At 48.7% G+C, this 18,385-nt stretch overlaps 1 protein-coding gene across 1 annotated transcript in view; it reads right to left on the bottom strand.

The window, feature by feature from the left end:
- The window catches only part of ACAP1 (ArfGAP with coiled-coil, ankyrin repeat and PH domains 1), a 203,771-nt gene that overhangs the window by 133,663 nt on the left and 51,723 nt on the right, over window positions 1-18,385 (bottom strand). The window contains exons 7-8 of the mRNA XM_072150122.1: window positions 10,844-10,918; window positions 1,272-1,381 (exon numbers count right to left, since the gene is read on the bottom strand). Of these exons, the coding sequence (XP_072006223.1) occupies window positions 1,272-1,381; window positions 10,844-10,918 (185 nt within the window). The remainder of the gene's footprint in view (window positions 1-1,271; window positions 1,382-10,843; window positions 10,919-18,385) is intronic.

An 18,385-nucleotide genomic window follows, 5' to 3' on the forward strand; every position in this document is an offset into this window, starting at 1 on the left:
GAGGCAGCTAGACCGCAGGAAGCTGGAATAGAGACAGCTAGACCGCAGGAAGATGGAATAGAGGCAGCTAGACCGCAGGAAGCTGTAATAGAGGCAGCTAGACCGCAAAAAGCTGTAATAGAGGCAGCTAGACCGCAGGAAGCTGGAATAGAGGCAGCTAGACCGCAGGAAGCTGGAATAGAGACAGCTAGACCGCAGGAAGATGGAATAGAGGCAGCTAGACCGCAGGAAGCTGGAATAGAGGCAGCTAGACCGCAGGAAGCTGGAATAGAGGCAGCTAGACCGCAGGAAGCTGGAATAGAGGCAGCTAGACTGCAGGAAGATGGAATAGAGGCAGCTAGACCGCAGAAAGCTGGAATAGAGGCAGCTAGACCGCAGGAAGCTGGAATAGAGGCAGCTAGACCGCAGGAAGCTGGAATAGAGGCAGCTAGACCGCAAAAAGCTGTAATAGAGGCAGCTAGACCGCAGGAAGCTGGAATAGAGGCAGCTAGACCGCAGGAAGCTGGAATAGAGGCAGCTAGACCGCAGGAAGATGGAATAGAGGCAGCTAGACCGCAGGAAGATGGAATAGAGGCAGCTAGACCGCAGGAAGATGGAATAGAGGCAGCTAGACTGCAGGAAGATGGAATAGAGGCAGCTAGACCGCAGGAAGATGGAATAGAGGCAGCTAGACCGCAGGAAGCTGGAATAGAGGCAGCTAGACCGCAGGAAGCTGAAATAGAGGCAGCTAGACCGCAGGAAACTGGAATAGAGGCAGCTAGACCGCAGGAAGCTGGAATAGAGGCAGCTAGACTGCAGGAAGATGGAATAGAGGCAGCTAGACCGCAGGAAGATGGAATAGAGGCAGCTAGACCGCAGGAAGATGGAATAGAGGCAGCTAGACTGCAGGAAGGTGGGATGGAGACAGCTAGAATTAAGGAAACTGGAATATTGGGATTATACGCTCTCCATGCAAGAGATCTTGAAATTATGAAGAACAGGAGTACAAGAAAGGGTTGGGGGAAGGGTGTATTCATCGGAGATTGACACAATGGAGCCCTGACCCATTCTGCCCTTGTAGATCTATGCCAACAACTAATCAATCAAAGTAAGCCCAGAAAGAGGTAATCCCTAGGATCCCTAGGATTCACAGGGTGTTCCCCCTAGAAATGGACTCATCCCTCTGGATTTATGGGTAACCCTATTTATGGTGTAACGGAATCTTCTTGGGCAATCAATATGCCTGGAGCTTCTTGGCCACCACCCTAACCCCAGCAGTGATGCTGCATTACCGGCTCCAGGTCTTAAAGGTGTTACTGGCTCTTTTGAAGAGGTAGCCTTCAATCACAACCTCCGACGTCTCTCCTTCTCCTTGATGTACTGAGTCTTCATCAGAAATGTCCTGAGGAGCAACAATTTGGGGAAAATATATTACAATTAGTAGTAAAAATGGCTAATAACAGTAGCATGCACTTATTATTGGTATGAAGGGAAAGCGAACATACGGGTACAATTACATTCCCGTCACTGGAGCTCACAGAGCGTTGTCTGTGTATAATGCGCTGTGCGGGGAGTCACTAAGATCCTGCGCCCGATATCCTGCATGTGTCACTTCCCCACTCAGGTCCCAGGAGTTCACCTTCTTCTTCCTGGTGCATGTAAGTGCATTGTCCGTGTATAATGCGCTGTGCGGGGAGTCACTAAGATCCTGCACCCGATATCCTGCATGTGTCGCTTCCCCGCTCAGGTCCCTGGAGTTCACCTTCTTCTTCCTGGTGCATGTAAGTGCATTGTCCGTGTATAATGTGCTGTGCAGGGAGTCACTAAGATCCTGCACCCGATATCCTGCATGTGTCACTTCCCCACTCAGGTCCCAGGAGTTCACCTTCTTCTTCCTGGTGCATGTAAGTGCATTGTCCGTGTATAATGCGCTGTGCGGGGAGTCACTAAGATCCTGCACCCGATATCCTGCATGTGTCGCTTCCCCGCTCAGGTCCCTGGAGTTCACCTTCTTCTTCCTGGTGCATGTAAGTGCATTGTCCGTGTATAATGCGCTGTGCGGGGAGTCACTAAGATCCTGCGCCCAATATCCTGCATGTGTCGCTTCCCCGCTCAGGTCCCTGGAGTTCACCTTCTTCTTCCTGGTGCATGTAAGTGCATTGTCCGTGTATAATGCGCTGTGCAGGGAGTCACTAAGATCCTGCGCCCAATATCCTGCATGTGTCGCTTCCCCGCTCAGGTCCCTGGAGTTCACCTTCTTCTTCCTGGTGCATGTAAGTGCATTGTCCGTGTATAATGCGCTGTGCGGGGAGTCACTAAGATCCTGCGCCCGATATCCTGCATGTGTCGCTTCCCCACTCAGGTCCCTGGAGTTCACATTCTTCTTCCTGGTGCATGTAAGTGCATTGTCCGTGTATAATGCTCTGTGCGGGGAGTCACTAAGATCCTGCGCCCGATATCCTGCATGTGTCGCTTCCCCGCTCACGTCCCCGGAGTTCACCTTCCTCTTCCTGGTGCATGTAAGAGCATTGTCCGTGTATAAGTTGCTGTGCTGTGAGTCACTAAGATACTGCGCCCGATATCCTGCATGTGTCGCTTCCCCGCTCAGGTCCCCGGAGTTCACCTTCTTCTTCCTGGTGCATGTAAGTGCATTGTCCATGTATAATGTGCTGTGCGGGGAGTCACTAAGACCGTGCGCCCGATATCCTGCATGTGTCGCTTCCCCACTCAGGTCCCAGGAGTTCACCTTCTTCTTCCTGGTGCATGTAAGTGCATTGTCCGTGTATAATGCGCTGTGCGGGAGTCACTAAGATCCTGCGCCCGATATCCTGCATGTGTCTCTTCCCCGCTCAGGTCCCCGGAGTTCACCTTCTTCTTCCTGGTGCATGTAAGTGCATTGTCCATGTATAATGCGCTGTGCAGGGAGTCACTAAGATCGTGCCCCCGATATCCTGCATGTGTCGCTTCCCCACTCAGGTCCCAGGTGTTCACCTTCTTCTTCCTGGTGCATGTAAGTGCATTGTCCGTGTATAATGCGCTGTGCAGGGAGTCACTAAGATCGTGCCCCGATATCCTGCATGTGTCACTTCCCCGCTCAGGTCCCTGGAGTTCACCTTCTTCTTCCTGGTGCATGTAAGTGCATTGTCCGTGTATAATGCGCTGTGCGGGGAGTCACTAAGATCCTGCCCCCGATATCCTGCATGTGTCGCTTCCCCGCTCAGGTCCCCGGAGTTCACCTTCTTCTTCCTGGTGCATGTAAGTGCATTGTCCATGTATAATGCGCTGTGCAGGGAGTCACTAAGATCCTGCGCCCGATATCCTGCATGTGTCGCTTCCCCGCTCAGGTCCCCGGAGTTCACCTTCTTCCTGGTGCATGTAAGTGCATTGTCCATGTATAATGTGCTGTGCGGGGAGTCACTAAGACCGTGCGCCCGATATCCTGCATGTGTCGCTTCCCCACTCAGGTCCCAGGAGTTCACCTTCTTCTTCCTGGTGCATGTAAGTGCATTGTCCGTGTATAATGCGCTGTGCGGGGAGTCAGTAAGATCCTGCGCCCGATATCCTGCATGTGTCGCTTCCCCGCTCAGGTCCCCGGAGTTCACCTTCTTCTTCCTGGTGCATGTAAGTGCATTGCCATGTATAATACACTGTGCGGGGAGTCACTAAGATCCTGTGCCCGATATCCTGCATGTGTCACTTCCCCGCTCAGGTCCCCGGGGTTCACCTTATTCCTCCTGGTGCATGTAAGTGCATTGTCCGTGTATAATGCGCTGTGCGGGGAGTCACTAAGATCCTGCGCCTGATATCCTGCATGTGTCGCTTCCCCGCTCAGGTCCCTGGAGTTCACCTTCTTCTTCCTGGTGCATGTAAGTGCATTGTCAGTGTATAATGCGCTGTGCGGGGAGTCACTAAGATCCTGCACCCGATATCCTGCATGTGTCGCTTCCCCGCTCAGGTCCCTGGAATTCACCTTCTTCTTCCTGGTGCATGTAAGTGCATTGTCCGTGTATAATGCGCTGTGCAGGGAGTCACTAAGATCGTGCCCCGATATCCTGCATGTGTCACTTCCCCGCTCAGGTCCCTGGAGTTCACCTTCTTCTTCCTGGTGCATGTAAGTGCATTGTCCGTGTATAATGCGCTGTGCAGGGAGTCACTAAGATCGTGCCCCGATATCCTGCATGTGTCGCTTCCCCGCTCAGGTCCCTGGAGTTCACCTTCTTCTTCCTGGTGCATGTAAGTGCATTGTCCGTGTATAATGCGCTGTGCGGGGAGTCACTAAGATCCTGCCCCCGATATCCTGCATGTGTCGCTTCCCCGCTCAGGTCCCCGGAGTTCACCTTCTTCTTCCTGGTGCATGTAAGTGCATTGTCCATGTATAATGCGCTGTGCAGGGAGTCACTAAGATCCTGCGCCCGATATCCTGCATGTGTCGCTTCCCCGCTCAGGTCCCCGGAGTTCACCTTCTTCCTGGTGCATGTAAGTGCATTGTCCATGTATAATGTGCTGTGCGGGGAGTCACTAAGACCGTGCGCCCGATATCCTGCATGTGTCGCTTCCCCACTCAGGTCCCAGGAGTTCACCTTCTTCTTCCTGGTGCATGTAAGTGCATTGTCCGTGTATAATGCGCTGTGCGGGGAGTCAGTAAGATCCTGCGCCCGATATCCTGCATGTGTCGCTTCCCCGCTCAGGTCCCCGGAGTTCACCTTCTTCTTCCTGGTGCATGTAAGTGCATTGCCATGTATAATACACTGTGCGGGGAGTCACTAAGATCCTGTGCCCGATATCCTGCATGTGTCACTTCCCCGCTCAGGTCCCCGGGGTTCACCTTATTCCTCCTGGTGCATGTAAGTGCATTGTCCGTGTATAATGCGCTGTGCGGGGAGTCACTAAGATCCTGCGCCTGATATCCTGCATGTGTCGCTTCCCCGCTCAGGTCCCTGGAGTTCACCTTCTTTTTGTTGCATGTAAGTGCATCCAGTACACAGCAGTGCGCCCTACTCCCACACCTAGCATGTAAGTGCATTGTCCGTGTATAATGCGCTGTGCGGGGAGTCACTAAGATCCTGCGCCTGATATCCTGCATGTGTCACTTCCCCGCTCAGGTCCCCGGAGTTCACCCTCTTCTTCCTGGTGCATGTAAGTGCATTGTCCGTGTATAATGCGCTGTGCGGGGAGTCACTAAGATCCTGCGCCTGATATCCTGCATGTGTCGCTTCCCCGCTCAGGTCCCCGGAGTTCACCTCCTTCTTCCTGGTGCATGTAAGTGCATTGTCCGTGTATAATGCGCTGTGCGGGGAGTCACTAAGATCGTGCCCGATATCCTGCATGTGTCGCTTCCCCGCTCAGGTCCCCGGAGTTCACCCTCTTCCTGGTGCATGTAAGTGCATTGTCCGTGTATAATGCGCTGTGCGGGGAGTCACTAAGATCCTGCGCCCGATATCCTGCATGTGTCACTTCCGCGCTCAGGTCCCCGGAGTTCTCCTTCTTCTTCCTGGTGCATGTAAGTGCATTGTCCGTGTATAATGCGCTGTGCGGGAGTCACTAAGATCCTGCACCCGATATCCTGCATGTGTCACTTCCCCGCTCAGGTCCCTGGAGTTCACCTTCTTCTTCCTGGTGCATGTAAGTGCATTGTCCGTGTATAATGCGCTGTGCGGGGAGTCACTAAGATCCTGCACCCGATATCCTGCATGTGTCACTTCCCCGCTCAGGTCCCCGGAGTTCTCCTTCTTCTTCCTGGTGCATGTAAGTGCATTGTCCGTGTATAATGCGCTGTGCGGGGAGTCACTAAGATCCTGCGCCTGATATCCTGCATGTGTCGCTTCTTCGCTCAGGTCCCCGGAGTTCACCCTCTTCCTGGTGCATGTAAGTGCATTGTCCGTGTATAATGCGCTGTGCGGGGAGTCACTAAGATCCTGCACCCGATATCCTGCATGTGTCGCTTCCCCGCTCAGGTCCCCGGAGTTAACCTTCTTCCTGGTGCATGTAAGTGCAATGTCCGTGTATAATGCGATGTGCAGGGAGTCACTAAGATCGTGCACCCGATATCCTGCATGTGTCGCTTCCCCGCTCAGGTCCCCGGAGTTCACCCTCTTCCTGGTGCATGTAAGTGCATTGTCCGTGTATAATGCGCTGTGCGGGGAGTCACTAAGATCCTGCGCCCGATATCCTGCATGTGTCACTTCCGCGCTCAGGTCCCCGGAGTTCTCCTTCTTCTTCTTGGTGCATGTAAGTGCATTGTCCGTGTATAATGCGCTGTGCAGGGAGTCACTAAGATCCTGCGCCCTATATCCTGCATGTGTCGCTTCCCCGCTCAGGTCCCAGGAGTTCACCTTCTTCTTCCTGGTGCATGTAAGTGCATTGTCCGTGTATAATGTGCTGTGCTGGGAGTCACTAAGATCCTGCGCCCGATATCCTGCATGTGTCACTTCCCCGCTCAGGTCCCCGGAGTTCACCTTCTTCTTCCTTGTGCATGTAAGTGCATTGTCCGTGTATAATGCGCTGTGCGGGAAGTCACTAAGATCCTGCGCCCGATATCCTGCATGTGTCGCTTCCCCGCTCAGGTCCCTGGAGTTCACCTCCTTCTTCCTGGTGCATGTAAGTGCATTGTCCGTGTATAATGCGCTGTGCGGGGAGTCACTAAGATCCTGCCCCCGATATCCTGCATGTGTCGCTTCCCCGCTCAGGTCCCCGGAGTTCACCTTCTTCCTCCTGGTGTATGTAAGTGCATTGTCCGTGTATAATGCGCTGTGCAGGGAGTCACTAAGATCCTGCACCCGATATCCTGCATGTGTCGCTTCCCCGCTCAGGTCCCCGGAGTTCACCTTCTTCTTCCTGGTGCATGTAAGTGCATTGTCCGTGTATAATGCGCTGTGCGGGGAGTCACTAAGATCCTGCGCCCGATATCCTGCATGTGACGCTTCCCCGCTCAGGTCCCTGGAGTTCACCTTCTTCTTCCTGGTGCATGTAAGTGCATTGTCCGTGTATAATGCGCTGTGCGGGGAGTCACTAAGATCCTGCACCCGATATCCTGCATGTGTCACTTCCCCGGAGTTCTCCTTCTTCTTCCTGGTGCATGTAAGTGCATTGTCCGTGTATAATGCGCTGTGCGGGGAGTCACTAAGATCCTGCCCCCGATATCCTGCATGTGTCGCTTCCCCGCTCAGGTCCCCGGAGTTCACCTTCTTCTTCCTGGTGCATGTAAGTGCATTGTCCATGTATAATGCGCTGTGCAGGGAGTCACTAAGATCCTGCGCCCGATATCCTGCATGTGTCGCTTCCCCGCTCAGGTCCCCGGAGTTCACCTTCTTCCTGGTGCATGTAAGTGCATTGTCCATGTATAATGTGCTGTGCGGGGAGTCACTAAGACCGTGCGCCCGATATCCTGCATGTGTCGCTTCCCCACTCAGGTCCCAGGAGTTCACCTTCTTCTTCCTGGTGCATGTAAGTGCATTGTCCGTGTATAATGCGCTGTGCGGGGAGTCAGTAAGATCCTGCGCCCGATATCCTGCATGTGTCGCTTCCCCGCTCAGGTCCCCGGAGTTCACCTTCTTCTTCCTGGTGCATGTAAGTGCATTGTCCGTGTATAATGTTCTGTGCGGGGAGTCACTAAGATCCTGCACCCGATATCCTGCATGTGTCACTTCCCCGCTCAGGTCCCTGGGGTTCACCTTCTTCTTCCTGGTGCATGTAAGTGCATTGTCCGTGTATAATGCGCTGTGCGGGGAGTCACTAAGATCCTGCGCCTGATATCCTGCATGTGTCACTTCCCCGCTCAGGTCCCTGGGGTTCACCTTCTTCTTCCTGGTGCATGTAAGTGCATTGTCCGTGTATAATGTGCTGTGCGGGGAATCACTAAGATCCTGCGCTCGATATCCTGCATGTGTCGCTTCCCCGCTCAGGTCCCCGGAGTTCTCCTTCTTCTTCCTGGTGCATGTAAGTGCATTGTCCGTGTATAATGTGCTGTGCGGGGAGTCACTAAGATCCTGCACCCAATATCCTGCATGTGTCACTTCCCCGCTCAGGTCCCCGGAGTTCACCTTCTTCTTCCTGGTGCATGTAAGTGCATTGTCCGTGTATAATGTGCTGTGCGGGGAGTCACTAAGATCCTGCACCCGATATCCTGCATGTGTCACTTCCCCGCTCAGGTCCCTGGGGTTCACCTTCTTCTTCCTGGTGCATGTAAGTGCATTGTCCGTGTATAATGCGCTGTGCGGGGAGTCACTAAGATCCTGCACCCGATATCCTGCATGTGTCGCTTCCCCGCTCAGGTCCCTGGAGTTCACCTTCTTTTTGGTGCATGTAAGTGCATCCAGTACACAGCAGTGCGCCCTTCTCCCACACCTAGTACACAGCAGTGTGCCCTACTCCCACACCTAGTACACAGCAGTGTGCCCTACTCCCACACCCGGTACACAGCAGTGCGCACTACTCCCACCCACGGTACACAGCAGTGTGCCCTACTCCCACACCCAGTACACAGCAGTGTGTGCCCTACTTCCACACCTAGTACACAGCAGTGCGCACTACTCCCACCCACGGTACACAGCAGTGTGCCCTACTCCCACACCCGGTACACAGCAGTGTGCCCTACTCCCACACCTAGTACACAGCAGGGCGCCCTTCTCCCACACCTAGTACACAGCAGGGCGCCCTACTCCCACACCCGGTACACAGCAGTGTGCCCTACTCCCACACCCGGTACACAGCAGTGTGCCCTACTCCCACACCCGGTACACAGCAGTGTGCCCTACTCCCACACCCGGTACACAGCAGTGTGCCCTACTCCCACACCTGGTACACAGCAGTGTGCCCTACTCCCACACCTGGTACACAGCAGTGTGCCCTATGCCCACACCCGGTACACAGCAGTGCGCCCTACTCCCACACCCGGTACACAGCAGTGCGCCCTACTCCCACACCCGGTACACAGCAGTGCGCCCTACTCCCACAACCGGTACACAGCAGTGTGCCCTACTCCCACACCCGGTACACAGCAGTGTGCCCTACTCCCACACCCAGTACACAGCAGTGCGCCCTACTCCCACCCCCAGTACACAGCAGTGTGCCCTACTCCCACCCCCAGTACACAGCAGTGTACCCTACTCCCACCCCCAGTACACAGCAGTGTGCCCTACTCCCACACCTGGTACACAGCAGTGTGCCCTACTCCCACACCCGGTACACAGCAGTGTGCCCTACTCCCACACCCGGTACACAGCAGTGTGCCCTACTCCCACACCCGGTACACAGCAGTGTGCCCTACTCCCACACCCGGTACACAGCAGTGTGCCCTACTCCCACACCTGGTACACAGCAGTGTGCCCTACTCCCACACCTGGTACACAGCAGTGTGCCCTATGCCCACACCCGGTACACAGCAGTGCGCCCTACTCCCACACCCGGTACACAGCAGTGCGCCCTACTCCCACACCCGGTACACAGCAGTGCGCCCTACTCCCACAACCGGTACACAGCAGTGTGCCCTACTCCCACACCCGGTACACAGCAGTGTGCCCTACTCCCACACCCAGTACACAGCAGTGTGCCCTACTCCCACCCCCGGTACACAGCAGTGCGCACTACTCCCACACCTGGTACACAGCAGTGTGCCCTACTCCCACCCCCGGTACACAGCAGTGCGCACTACTCCCACACCTGGTACACAGCAGTGTGCCCTACTCCCACACCCGGTACACAGCAGTGTGCCCTACTCCCACCCCCGGTACACAGCAGTGTGCCCTACTCCCACCCCCGGTACACAGCAGTGTGCCCTACTCCCACACCTAGTACACAGCAGTGTGCCCTACTCCCACACCTGGTACACAGCAGTGTGCCCTACTCCCACACCCGGTACACAGCAGTGTGCCCTACTCCCACACCCGGTACACAGCAGTGTGCCCTACTCCCACCCCCGGTACACAGCAGTGTGCCCTACTCCCACCCCCGGTACACAGCAGTGTGCCCTATGCCCACACCCGGTACACAGCAGTGTGCCCTACTCCCACCCCCGGTACACAGCAGTGTGCCCTATGCCCACACCCGGTACACAGCAGTGTGCCCTACTCCCACCCCCGGTACACAGCAGTGTGCCCTACTCCCACCCCCGGTACACAGCAGTGTGCCCTATGCCCACACCCGGTACACAGCAGTGCGCCCTACTCCCACCCCCGGTACACAGCAGTGTGCCCTACTCCCACCCCCGGTACACAGCAGTGTGCCCTACTCCCACCCCCGGTACACAGCAGTGTGCCCTACTCCCACCCCCAGTACACAACAGTGCGCCCTACTCTCTCACCCGGTACACAACAGTGCGCCCTACTCCCACACCCGGTACACAGCAGTGCGCCTTACTCTGATCCATATGATGACAAGCAGCGGGTTGTGAACCCGTTGTGCTATGTAAATTTGGTTTAACCTTAAATCGTTTGGCCCGTTGCCTGATATCTGTTCAATAAAGAACCATGAGTTATTTTTGCACAATGATGCCTCCGTGTGATCCCTGGATATGGCTGTTACCACCACAGGCCTCCCATTCATTACCCAGGGACTCATATTACGGACACTCAGGGGTTGCACCAGGGAGAACCAGTACATCAGCCTCTCCCTCCATATTTCTTGCACACACCACCTGCTGGAGACCTGCCAGGCTGTAGGCTCGTCCTCCGGTCCCCATACCAAGCACTGTGACATCGTAGCGCTGCCACCTAGGATTATTCGATGCGCCCAAGCTTCAAAATCTATAAAATCTATTAAAACCAATTCTGTATTCAAGTCTGTGGCCATTTCTTCCTTGTGGTCAGAGCGTTGCCCCCTCCCGCCCCGAGCGATCGTTGCCCTTCACCCCACACATGAACATTCTCACCTTCTGCTTCAGGCTCAGCAGCTTCTGCTCCAGATCTCTCTGCTCTCGGGCTCCTTCCAGAACTTTCTGATGAACCTGTAAAATAAACCTGTTAGAGGGCCGGAATAGATCGGGTGATTTCTTACAGCTCAGAAAATGCCGATAATAACCAAATATCCGGAGATTGAAGAGATTTCTGACTCCTCCGGCTTTTGCTCATCCCCAATACTATTGGGGGGGTCTCATCCACTAGACTACGAGGGGGGATCCTATCCATAAGACTATTGGGGGGGTCTCATCCACTAGACTACGAGGGGGGATCCTATCCATAAGACTATTGGGGGGGTCTCATCCACTAGACTACGAGGGGGGATCCTATCCATAAGACTATTGGGGGGGGGATTGATCTCATCCACAAGACTACGAGGGGGGGGGGGGATTCTATCCATAAGACTACGAGGGGGGAGATCTCATCCACAAGACTATGAGGGGGGCAAGGGTCTCATACACAAGACTAGACCTTATTATCCCAGTGGGAGATGATTTGTGGATCATGGATCCGGGGAGCGTAGAACACGTGACAGTTCATGCGGTGATAATTACTTGTAGTATCTCGTGATTTCTCGTGGTCAGGCAGCACCTCTGCCCATTGGTTGTGTCCTTGTAGACTGGTGCTGTACATGGCGTGTCCGGTGTCACCCCTTGTTCCTTGGGTCTTTTCCTTACCAAACCCGCTCCCCAGCAGATGACGGCGCAGGACGGAAACTTGCTATTCCTGTTTTGTAGTGTCAGGACGTTTTTGTGTATATATAAGCAGTCTACTGGGGGTGGGGCTGAGACCCCTGAGAGAGACAGGCAGAGTGAGTGAGTGAGAGACAGACAGGAAGAGAGAGTGAGTGAGTGAGCGAGTGAGAGACAGACAGGCAAAGAGAGTGAGTGAGAGACAGACAGGCAAAGAGAGTGAGTGAGAGACAGACAGGCAGAGAGAGTGAGTGAGAGACAGACAGGCAGAGAGAGAGAGAGAGAGAGAGAGAGAGTGAGTGATTGAGTGAGTGAGTGAGTGAGTGAGTGAGAGACAGACAGGCAGAGAGAGTGAGTGAGAGACAGACAGACAGGCAGAGAGAGTGAGAGAGTGAGAGACAGATAGACAAACAGGCAGAGAGAGTGAGTGAGTGAGAGACAGACAGACAGGCAGAGAGAGTGAGAGACAGACAAACAGGCAGAGAGAGTGAGTGAGTGAGAGACAGACAGACAAACAGGCAGAGAGAGTGAGTGAGAGACAGACAGACAGACAGACAGACAGGCAGAGAGAGTGAGTGATTGATTGAGTGAGTGGGAGATAGACAGACAAGCATAGAGAGTGAATGAGTGACAGGCAGAGAGAGTGAGAGACAGGCAGAGAGAGTGAGAGAGACAGACAGAGTGAGTGAGAGAGAGAGAGAGAGAGACAGGCAGAGAGAGTGAGAGAGAGAGACAGACAGAGAGAGTGAGTGTGAGAGAGAGAGAGACAGGCAGAGAGAGTGAGAGAGAGAGGCAGAGAGAGTGAGTGAGAGAGAGCATGAGTGAGAGAGCAACACCCCTGCCAAAGCAGTGCAAACGTAGTGTTGCAAAATCAACATCCCCCACCTTTCAATATTGTTTTTCTAGGCCCGATCAACCTAGGGAGACCTTTAGTGCCACCTTTGATGTCATTAGCCTATATACATCCATCAGACACGATGGAGGCAGCACAGCAGTCCAGAAATTACTTATATCACGCGAATATTCACAACTTGAAATAAACTTTGTCCTGAACCTATTACAACTAGTGCTTACCGAAAATTTCTTTGTGTTTCAGGACAGCTTTTATGTTCAAAGACGGGGTACTGCCATGGGCTCGAACGTGGCCCCTCCATACGCAAACACATATATGTCTAATATCCTAATCCATTGTTTACCGAGCATCGCCAAATTACATACATAGATACATAGATGGGGGGAGGGGGGCACGGTAAGCTCACTCCTAGACTTCTTACATCTCAATTCCATCCGACCAGAGCTTCAATTCACCATCTACCCTGATCCCAACAGTAAGAACAATGATGGCACTCTGTGAGCTGATCTAAACCCACAGACCGGAACTAGTTACTTCACTTCTCCAGCCACCATCCCCAGCCAACTAAACTTTCATGACCTCTTTCTCAATTCAACAGGGTTGAGCGAATTGTCAGCAGACCAGAACCAGTCAACACAAGGTTAGAAGAAACGGAAACCAAATTTATCAATCGGGGCGATCCATCTAACACCTTGGATTGGTACAGACCACGACAACCACGTCAGCAACAGAACAAGCCACCGCGCATCCCTTGTATGTCCCTATCATCCATTCGCATACAAAATCCACCAATCCATTAGAAAACACTGCACAAAGGTCATCCATCTGTAGTCAAATTCCAACATCCATTCCTACCATGCTTCAAAAGACCCCCTAACCTAAAAGACAAACTGGTGAAAGCAGACATAGCTACCGCTTCCAGACATTTCTACATACACCCCAGGCCGACACTGCGCCCAATGTTCTAATGTACAAGAGGAGATACATTCACACACTCACTGTCAGACATCACCCCATCAAAGGCCACCACACCTGTGACACGGATCTACCTCATAAAATGTCCACGTGGCCTTGGCTACATAGACGAGACCACACAGCAAATCCGCCTTAGCAATCAGCCCACTTTATAGAGGGAGACACTCCATAAACCAACTCACATTCCGGATCATCGAGCAGATGGGGACAGACAGGAGGGGATCCAGTGCCATTGCTGATGGACTTCGCCAGGACTAAAACTCACAAAGTTTCTGACCTCATAACAGGGTCTTTAACCCGCCAGTAGTGCGAGGACACCAGCGCGAGGACAGAGAGTGGCCGCCATTCCCACTGCGCCTCTAACGCTATGTGCAAACCACGTGTCCGACCAGTTTTACTGGTTATACCACTGGACTACACCCTATGGGATCCCGCTCGCAGCGTCCTACGGATATAGCGTATTAATCTCTACCCCATAGTGTCTCATATCCTGAGCACCGTGTCCTGGAGCCGCATATCTGTTACCAATGCTGAACAATTCTTTAACAATATTCCATTACCTTTCACTATAGATTACATCCAGAATGTCAGATTATTATCCATGTACAGGTTACTGACAGGGTGATGCACCGTAGACTGTGCCCATGTTCCTCCATCCTACACGATCTCGCTATCAGCTTCGCCAGATTTGGTTATTTTTGTACATATGTACATAGATGTATATACTGTATCTACAGGGTCTGATGAAGGTCTACTGCTTGACCGAAACGTCATGTTTGAAGTTTGTATAATTAAAATCTAATTTTGTAACTGAAACCATGTGACTGGAGTCTGCAAGTTTCCTACACGATCCGGGATGGGGATCCTCTCCGCAGCCCCTGTGATTTAGTGTCTGGGACTCGTATTCTTCATATAGGTGCATTGTACATGGAACAGCCCGATCCCAGCGATGTGCCGTAAATGAAAAGATACATTAAGAAATGTTACGGAGATCGGAATCTCGGTTTAACCGTCTCGGTTCCAATGTGCCAAGACACTGCCTCCAATAGGCCTGGTGGGACGGAGGGTTTTGATGTTACCACTTCTCCCTGGCACCTCAATGTCCTCGATAACCTGGAATGATACGTTTCCTCCCATATAAGTGGCAAGGGACGGGCGATAAACCATGATTGCACCTGATAGTGGATATATATTTCATCCTGTAAGGTTTCTCCAATATAGAGGAATCCACAAGGACATTACATACACGGATAATAACCCTTTACTCTGAAGGATTGCCCAGCGCGGGGTGATAAAGGGGTCTCCTCGCGGGACATTAGAACATTCCGAGAAGTTTGGGAACGGGAATGGACCTTTGTTCCTTGCAGCTAGAAAAAGTTGTGGTGGAATTTTGACAGAACTCCCCAAATCTGCTCTGATTACTTCATCTCGCAGGTTTTGTGCCTTTTTGTTACAAAGCAATAGGTGTGGGGGGGGGGGGGGGGGTCCGAAATTCTTCCACCTCAGGAGATGATGTAGGAAGGACAGGCCAATGTTTCCTAACTATCTCATCTATTTTAGGAGTAAACGGATGGTCTCCTATCAGATTGGACTCCCGGCCGAGGACGCCCTCTATCGGGGAACCTTGGCCCCATTCTCATGCCACTCTCCGACTCTATGAGACTTGGCTACTGATTGCTTAGTAGAACGCTCCTCCATTGACAAGAAGCCTATTCTCTCGGCACATTGGAACCAAGAGGGTTAAATCGAGATGACAATCTCAATAACATTTCTTAATGTATATTTTGTGTCTACAATTGGAAGAGACATTGGGGCAGATTTATAACATTGTCTGAAAGTCAGAATATTGCCCATGGCAACCAATCACAGCTCAGCTTTAAAATATTCATGAGCGCTGGTAAAATGATTGGTTGCCATGGGCAATATTCTGACTTTCGGACACTTGATAAATCTAGATAAAACCTCTGCACTACCCAGACATTAGAGAATAGGATAACGAAGCAGTGGAAGTGCTATCGCTGTGATACAGGTGTCTCTCTGTAGCTAAAAGGAGAAAATACACCAAGCGCCAATTCACACTGACTTCGTAAGACCGTTAATATAGAGGTTTTAATCGAGTTGTGGTCTCAATACATCAAAAAATAAAAGTACATATCCTTATTCTCACATATTGGGGGTCATTTACTAAGGGCCGGATTCGCGGTTTCCCGACGCGTTACCCGAATATTTCCGATTTGCGCCGATTTCCCCTGTATTGCCCCGGGATTTTGGCGCACGCTATCGAATTGTGGCACATCGGCACCGGCATGCGCGCGACGGAAATCAGGGGTGTGGCCGAACGTAAACCCGACGGATTCGGGAAAAACCGCCGCATTTTAAAAAACAAAAAATGTGTTGCGCAAATTGCACTTACCTTCACTAGGAATAGGCCGGTGAATTTCAGGGCATTCAAGCGGACCTCGGCAGATTTCAGCGCCACCTGGTGGACGGCAGAGGAACTGCCTTAGTGAATCCCGGCCGGACCCAAATCCACCGCAGAGAACGCGCCGCTGGATCGCGAATGGACCGGGTAAGTAAATCTGCCCCATTATATTTCAATGTTATACATAAGCAACAATAGATAAAATACATAACAGTACTGAATATCAAACGATTATAAAAAGTCCTATAAAAGTAGTATATAAGTAGTATATAAGTCCTATATAAGTAGTATATAAGTAGTATATAAGTCCTATATAAGTAGTATATAAGTAGTATATAAGTCCTATATAAGTAGTATATAAGTCCTATATAAGTAGTATATAAGTCCTATATAAGTAGTATATAAGTAGTATATAAGTAGTATATAAGTCCTATATAAGTCCTATATAAGTAGTATATAAGTAGTATATAAGTCCTATATAAGTAGTATATAAGTAGTATATAAGTCCTATATAAGTAGTATATAAGTAGTATATAAGTAGTATATAAGTAGTATATAAGTCCTATATAAGTCGTATATAAGTCCTATATAAGTAGTATATAAGTCCTATATAAGTAGTATATAAGTCCTATATAAGTAGTATATAAGTAGTATATAAGTAGTATATAAGTAGTATATAAGTCCTATATAAGTAGTATATAAGTAGTATATAAGTCCTATATAAGTAGTATATAAGTCCTATATAAGTAGTATATAAGTCCTATATAAGTAGTATATAAGTCCTATATAAGTAGTATATAAGTAGTATATAAGTCCTATATAAGTAGTATATAAGTAGTATATAAGTAGTATATAAGTAGTATATAAGTCCTATATAAGTAGTATATAAGTAGTATATAAGTAGTATATAAGTAGTATATAAGTCCTTTATAAGTAGTATATAAGTAGTATATAAGTCGTATATAAGTCCTATATAAGTCCTATATAAGTCCTATATAAGTAGTATATAAGTAGTATATAAGTCCTATATAAGTAGTATATAAGTCGTATATAAGTCGTATATAAGTCGTATATAAGTCGTATATAAGTAGTATATAAGTCCTATATAAGTAGTATATAAGTAGTATATAAGTCCTATATAAGTAGTATATAAGTAGTATATAAGTCCTATATAAGTAGTATATAAGTAGTATATAAGTAGTATATAAGTCCTATATAAATAGTATATAAGTCGTATATAAGTCGTATATAAGTAGTATATAAGTCCTATATAAGTAGTATATAAGTAGTATATAAGTCCTATATAAGTAGTATATAAGTCCTATATAAGTAGTATATAAGTAGTATATAAGTAGTATATAAGTCCTATATAAGTCCTATATAAGTCCTATATAAGTAGTATATAAGTCGTATATAAGTCCTATATAAGTCGTATATAAGTAGTATATAAGTAGTATATAAGTAGTATATAAGTCGTATATAAGTAGTATATAAGTCCTATATAAGTAGTATATAAGTCCTATATAAGTAGTATATAAGTCCTATATAAATAGTATATAAGTAGCATATAAGTCCTATATAAGTAGCATATAAGTAGTATATAAGTCCTATATAAGTAGTATATAAGTCCTATATAAGTAGTATATAAGTCCTATATAAGTCCTATATAAGTCCAATATAAGTAGTATATAAGTCCTATATAAGTAGTATATAAGTCCTATATAAGTTCTATATAAGTAGTATATAAGTCCTATATAAGTCCTCTATAATTAGTATACAAGTCGTATATAAGTAGTATATAAGTAGTATATAAGTAGTATATAAGTCCTATATAAGTCGTATACAAGTAGTATATAAGTAGTATATAAGTCCTATATAAGTAGTATATAAGTAGTATATAAGTCCTATATAAGTCCTATACAAGTAGTATATAAGTAGTATATAAGTCCTATATAAGTTCTATATAAGTAGTATATAAGTCCTATATAAGTCCTATATAAGTAGTATATAAGTCCTATATAAGTAGTATATAAGTCCTATATAAGTAGTATATAAGTCCTATATAAGTCCTATATAAGTAGTATATAAGTCCTATATAAGTCCTATATAAGTAGTATATAAGTTCTATATAAGTAGTATATAAGTCCTATATAAGTCCTATATAAGTCCTATATAAGTCCTATATAAGTAGTATATAAGTCCTATATAAGTAGTATATAAGTCCTATATAAGTCCTATATAAGTCCTATATAAGTAGTATATAAGTCCTATATAAGTCCTATATAAGTCCTATATAAGTAGTATATAAGTCCTATATAAGTAGTATATAAGTCCTATATAAGTAGTATATAAGTAGTATATAAGTCCTATATAAGTAGTATATAAGTCCTATATAAGTAGTATATAAGTCCTATATAAGTCCTATATAAGTTCTATATAAGTAGTATATAAGTCCTATATAAGTTCTATATAAGTAGTATATAAGTCCTATATAAGTCCTATATAAGTCCTATATAAGTAGTATATAAGTCCTATATAAGTAGTATATAAGTCCTATATAAGTCCTATATAA

Source organism: Engystomops pustulosus, chromosome 4 (assembly GCF_040894005.1).
Source record: "Engystomops pustulosus chromosome 4, aEngPut4.maternal, whole genome shotgun sequence".
Lineage (NCBI taxonomy): Eukaryota > Metazoa > Chordata > Amphibia > Anura > Leptodactylidae > Engystomops > Engystomops pustulosus.